Genomic DNA, 6,347 nt, shown 5'->3' with positions numbered 1-6,347 from the left:
ATCTTAAACCAGGTTGGATCGGTGGATGAGGAATCGACAAAGTCAGATGAAGAGTACGATGATCTGGCAATGGAAGACAAGAGTTACTGGACAGACAACGAAGAAGAAGAATCTCGAGACACAATCTCCATGGTGTCCGAAAACAATCACAACGAGGCTACAAAGCCCAGCAAAGATGACAAATACTCCCAAAACCTCGATCTCTTCCTCAGGACAGCGAACAAGCCATTAACTGAATCCCTTGAGCTCACAAGTGAATACGGGAACAGAATGGGAGTACCCACCTCGGATAAAGCAAAGACGAGGAAACGTTCTCTTAGTATTCCGGCTCTCAGGAAACATTGTTCAACCATAGATGATCAGGTTTTGGCTTAATCAGACCGATCCATTTCCTTGAGTGCATCGTGACCTCTTTACCTGTGTGTGTTGTTTCTTTTTTGGTTTTTTTTTTCGGTTTTTTTTTTCGGTTTTTTTTTTCCTTTCCTTTTTTTTTTTTGTGTTTTAACTTTTAAGCAACTTTTAACCTATCAGTTAGCTTAGGTTTCCAAAACTGATTGAAGTGTTTAAATAAAATTTGTTAATCTTATCCATTTCTGCACCATTTTACTTATTCTATATTGGTTTTTGTGAAACTACTTACCAAAGAATCCTAGTTAATGTTTCTTCTAATCACTAAAATTTTGATGTGGTTTTATGTGAAAACTATTATGTGTGATTTTGGGTACTTATTCGTTAACTTTTGTCTGGTTAAAACATGACACTGATACTTCCCAGGGGTAGAGCTATAAATTATTTCATGTATCATTTTACTCTGCAAGGTATTTGGCATTAAGCACGATCTTTTATACATACATCAATAACCAAACAAACATAGGAAAAGTAAGATTGCATTGTATGCAATTGAAGTCGAGTATGCACAAGAGGTGATAGGAAAAAGACTCAAAGATTTTGAATCAAGAATAAAATCTCCCTCAGATTCCAATTCGGCAGATCGGATTCCGTTTAATGAGACCGAGATCCACCTGCGACAGAAAACGAAATGTGGAATTGAGTATATATGGCAATGGAAAAAAAGGGAATGGCTAACTTAAAAATGTCTTTAAGAAGAAAAACATATTGTAGTTACCTTGTGTCCGAACAAATCTCGTATGTTGTCGATACCATATAATATCATTGTTGGCCTGGTTGGTTTTATGAACACAAATCAAAAGAAAAAAAATATATATCAGCAATGAACACATGAGATGTTGTTTGGTTGTTTGTGGGTGAAATTCAAAAATCATTACCTTTCAAGCCCAAGACCCCAAGCTATGACTTGGACATCTTCAGGTAGACCCATAGGTCGAAGCATTTCGGGTCTGAACATTCCGGAGTTCCCAATCTCCACCCACTTCCCTAACTTTTCATGGTAACTGAAATCCATTAACAACAGACAGGGTTATGTCTCGGTAAATTAATAAAATATCTTAGTCTAGACGCTATTAATTTATCGTAGTTTTCATCAGTAGTTACCTGAAGATCTCCATACTTGGCTCAGTGTAAGGGTTGTAAGCTGGCTTGAACAGCAGCTTTGGCATACCTAAAAAAACATAAAAGCATGAGATTTTTGTTTCTCTCTCGAGTGTATGAGTACCAAACAGCGAAACTAAGGAAGCGTTTACCTAAGCGTGCGAAGAAGTCTTTTAATACACCAATCAAGTCTCCCAATGTAAGTCCCCGGTCACATATTAAACCTGATCAAAATATGAGACAACATTAATATGACAAATTCATGAAAAGTTACCGAACCAACTGAAGTTAATCAGTAGTACTATATATACCTTCCATTTGATGGAACTCTGCTAGATGGGTCCGATCAACAGCCTCGTTTCTGAAAACACGATCAATCGAGAAATACTTCTTCGGGACAAAAGGTTTCTACAGACAGATACAAAAATTTAGTAAACAGAACACAGTTATGGAATTGAAAATTGAAATGCCTATATGCTAGTAGTCTAGTCAGACCTGTGCTAGTGCATAAAGCATTCTAGAAGAAACAGCTGTTGTGTGAGTTCGGAGAAGGTTCTTGTTTGCTTCTTCTCTCTTCCAATCACAATCATACCTTCAATGCAAAAAGGTCATATCATCAGAGTGATTATAAAATTAGTTGCAACCAGAAATATATATACAAGTCATTATTATTTACCCTCTTGATCCATATCCACCAGACTCATGAACGCGTTTCACCCTCTCAACCTAATCTTCTGGAAGTGTCCTTGTCGTACAAGGAGCTACATTAATCAAAGAAAGATTTATAAGAGTTAGATAGATACTATTGGGTTGCCATCAAGAAACCGAGGCATTTAAGTACTCAAAAGATTTGAACGTTTTAGGAAGAAGGTGTCGTGAGAATCACGAGCAGGGTGCTGCTGAGGCTGGAACAATGCATCAAAATTCCAGCAGCTACAATTTTAAAAGGAAACAGGTTCAGATCAGTACACAAAAATAGCAATAACAAGTGTCTCTAATAATATCTCCTTAAGCCTTATATATATACCTGCTCTCAACAAAATTATTTGTTGTCATCTCCTCGTACCTGTTACCACAGAAGGGTCACCATTAAGTTAACATTGACCAGCAATAAAGAAAACTGAAAGAAAAACTACATTATATATTCCAAGAGTCTCACAAATATGTCTTTGAACTGCTTCCTCACCTGAGACAGAGTTTAAGAAGTTTGTTATTAAGTAAAAAAGCCTACACAACAAAAGTGATCATACAATAGTTTTGTTGTTGTTGTCAGCTTTACCTTGAGAAGAGGGTGAAGAAGACCAGCCTCAACAGGAGCTCCTTTAGCATTGAAGTTATACTCTTTAAACTCTAACTCTTTCCAGCTGCAGGAGATCAGTGTACCATACCAATGTTATTGTAATAATTTTAACATAAGTACAGTTGAAAAGAGGCAAGGGAAATAGGACAAACTTTTGTAGATTTTCTCGAGTCAAATCGGTGGACACTATCGTTCTCTCGGGAGCATAGTTAGGACCTTTCATTATGGAACAAAACCCATTCCACTTCCTGGAAAATTAGAAAGAATATAAACAACTTGATAATAAAAAATAGTCTAAACAAAACACAAAAGATAAAGTAGAGAATCAAATTACGCTTCTTTGATGAGTTTATTTCTGCCTTTGAGAAAATTGATACCGTCTTTGTCAATAACCTGAAAGAGACACTCAATGATAAAGCCAAAAGCAACATATATAGAATTCTCTCTACTTAATTAATGTACATGATACAAACCTTCCCTTGTTGTATCTCGAGAAGCATTCTTTTCACTTTATCTTCTACATGTTGAACCTACAATAAAATATGGCTCATGAGATGAGAGATATTGATGTAACTAGACTACAATAAACCGAAAGTGAACACGTGTGACTTAAATTGATTCAAAGATACACCAAACCAAACATCTAAACAAAGAGATAAAAAGAGAATAAACGAAACATTAAACTTAACAACTTCAGAACAGTCTTTAACAATTACCTTCCTCGAGACTTGCTTGTTTTCCATTTCCAACCACTTGTATTCTTTAGCATATTTCCAAGCAAAATCCACCGATTTCCCTAGCTTTTTCTGTAAAATTAGCAAGAATTTTTAAGGACCTTTTTTTTTTTCTTTTCTTAATAGCATGATGATGACTAAGGTTACAAATCCCACTGTGAATACCTTGAGCTCAACCATTGATATGCTACCTTCTTCTGGTACAGCTAAGAAAAGTTGTACCTCCGGTGATCCTTGTGCAGCATACTTCTCTCCTACTTCAGTCAAAACCCATGTCACCCTCGTAATTTCCTGTAGATATAAAATAACTCAGATTAAAATCTACTTAGTTAACCTTCTTTAATTATGATAGAGAACCCTGTACGTTCTCTCCTTTGTCGGAACAAAAACGGATACAAGAGCTCTAAGATTACGATTACGCCGAAAGAGAGTACGTACCTGAGCATCAATGTAACGAAAAGCTTGGAGCCTTTTGATGACGTTCTTGACTTGATCATGGTCAAGGTTGTGGTCGGAAGAGAATTGACCAGAATCAGGGATCTGCGCATTGTTTTGTAGGAACCCTAGTATCGCTCTCTCTGTTTCTGCCATGATCTCGTCTCCTGAAATATTGCAGAAAACCCTAAGATCGACTTATAAAAGGTTTCTTCTTTGTTGAGAGTTGCGCGACACAACAAAGCCAAAACGGTGCTGTTTCGTTAAATAGATCAAAGGGAAGAAAACTATGTATGTATATGTATGTAAAGTTTACATTCTAAACACTAAACACGTGATGAGAAGAGTTTTAATCGGCGGTGCAAATTATTATTACTCATTTACACCTAAAAGGTATACACAGTATACTAGTGTAAATTCCACTGTCGACGAACTAATGTTCATGTTGCTCTACAGAACCTAATTTGTCGTATCTTGAATAGTTTTTGAAGGGTTGATGTATATTTATTGGCATAGAAGCTTAGTTCCTACAATGTTGGGCTTAAACTAAAACCAATTAAACGCAATCTTATTTTTAGCTTGATGGCTCCTAATGTTTAACATAAAGTTTTTAAGTTAGGGTACTTGTGAAATTGTTTTTAAATAAGATTTTTATAAATAAATAAATATTAGTTTCCACAACCCAAAAGTTATGGTAGTACGTTTTCATGTTTCTACAGCCGAAAAAGGAAGAAACAGAAATAGGCGGTAGACTTGAAAAATATGTATGGTTGATGTGGATTTAGATCAAAATATGATTGTGGAAAGACTCCAAAACTACAACCAACCAAGCCAAAAAAATCCTCACTACCACAACAAATCCTACCAACCACCATGATCGATTAACAAAAAACCAAATATTACTAGCTAGCTTCATTATTATATTCGCTTTAGAATCAAAACACGTTTGTAATGGATGAGCAAAAGATTTCGGTGAACTTGAGAAACGAAGAGTTAAACGAAGAAACAAAGACTCTCATCTCTTCACTTCCTTCAGACAAAGACTCCAGTGGAAAAGATGTTTGTAAGTACCAAGGATGTTGGTATACTCACCATGCTCTACAAGCTGTCCTCAGTTTCCAAAAAAACTTCAAGCCTCAAGACAGCGATGTCATCGTTGCTTCGTTCCCTAAATGTGGTACAACTTGGCTCAAAGCACTTACATTCGCACTCCTTCATAGATCAAAATACTCTTCTCTTCATGATCATCATCATCCTCTTCTTTATAATAACCCGCATGTTCTTGTACCCTATCTTGAGATGAATCTCTATTACTATAGCGAAGAACCGGACCTAACCAAGTTCTCGTCATCTCCGAGGCTGTTTGCGACACACATGCCATCACATACCCTGCAAGAAGGTCTCAAAGATGCTACTTGTAAAATTGTGTATATGTGCAGGAACGTGAAAGACACTTTGGTTTCATATTGGCACTTCTTTTGTAAGAAACAAATGAACGATGAAGTAATAAGTAGTTTCGAGGATACGTTTGAGTCTTTTTGTAGGGGAGTCAGCCTTTTTGGACCTTTTTGGGATCAAGTCTTAAGCTACTGGAGAGGAAGCTTAGAAGATCCCAATCATGTGCTTTTTATGAAGTATGAGGAGATGAAAGCAGAACCTCGTGAGCAGATCAAGAGACTTGCTGAGTTCTTATATATCTGATTAATTTGACTTCTATAGTTTTGAGTAGTATATGTTAATTGTATATTGATATCATATATTTTTAGGAATCTTAGAATCAAATAGCTTTAGAATCAACGATCTTAAAAATAAAAGAACAAAAAAAATTTCCATAACATTTTCCACTTTCACATTGATAACTCTCTAATTTGCATGTTTTTAGCATCCTTTTTTGTCCATTTTTGCATTGTTCATACCCTTAACTTAGCATTTTTAGGTCATTTATTGTAGGAATTCACTTTTAGGCCATTTAGGGTGTTGCATTTCTGCATTTGCATGTTTTGGATGAAAACAAGTGCTTAAGAGCCTAAAATGGGGAAAAAAAGGACAAACCCGAGCATGTACCCGAAGGAGCCATCGAGCTGGAAGAACAAGTCTGAACCCCAACACGATCGAGGAGGATCCAAGAGCCGGAAGAACAACCCGAAGATCTACCCGAGGAGTAACCCGACTTCATCCTCGTGTACCCCATCGAGTAGACCATCGGGCAGGTCTGGGAAGCTAGGTCAAAGGGGTTTCCATATATAAACCCCTCCTCTCCTAGCTCGCAAACGAGCACGCCGCAGACCCTCAAACCAGAGAGCGAGAGCTTCTGTGAGAGAACTAAGCGACTCAAACATTTTTCCCTTTTTGTTTTACATTTTATTTCA

The 6,347-nt window shown here is 36.8% G+C and overlaps 2 protein-coding genes and 1 pseudogene across 2 annotated transcripts in view; 2 read left to right on the top strand and 1 right to left on the bottom strand.

Annotated features, from left to right (window-relative positions):
• LOC104790762 (P-loop NTPase domain-containing protein LPA1 homolog 2) overlaps positions 1-586 on the top strand; it is a gene marked incomplete in the record, with an annotated part of 3,362 nt that extends 2,776 nt beyond the window's left edge. Inside the window, 1 exon segment of the mRNA XM_010504857.2 lies at positions 13-586. Coding sequence (XP_010503159.1) covers positions 13-375 — 363 coding nt within the window.
• LOC104783784 lies at positions 972-4,134 on the bottom strand (annotated as a pseudogene).
• On the top strand, positions 4,900-5,848 carry LOC104783783 (cytosolic sulfotransferase 5-like). Its single transcript, XM_010508894.2, has one exon. The coding sequence runs from the start codon at positions 4,930-4,932 to the stop codon at positions 5,677-5,679; it is 750 nt and encodes a 249-aa protein (XP_010507196.1). The 5' UTR covers positions 4,900-4,929; the 3' UTR covers positions 5,680-5,848.

Source organism: Camelina sativa, chromosome 4 (assembly GCF_000633955.1).
Source record: "Camelina sativa cultivar DH55 chromosome 4, Cs, whole genome shotgun sequence".
Lineage (NCBI taxonomy): Eukaryota > Viridiplantae > Streptophyta > Magnoliopsida > Brassicales > Brassicaceae > Camelina > Camelina sativa.
The sequence above is the reverse complement of the archived record's forward strand: the minus strand, read 5'-3'. Positions and strand labels throughout refer to the sequence as shown.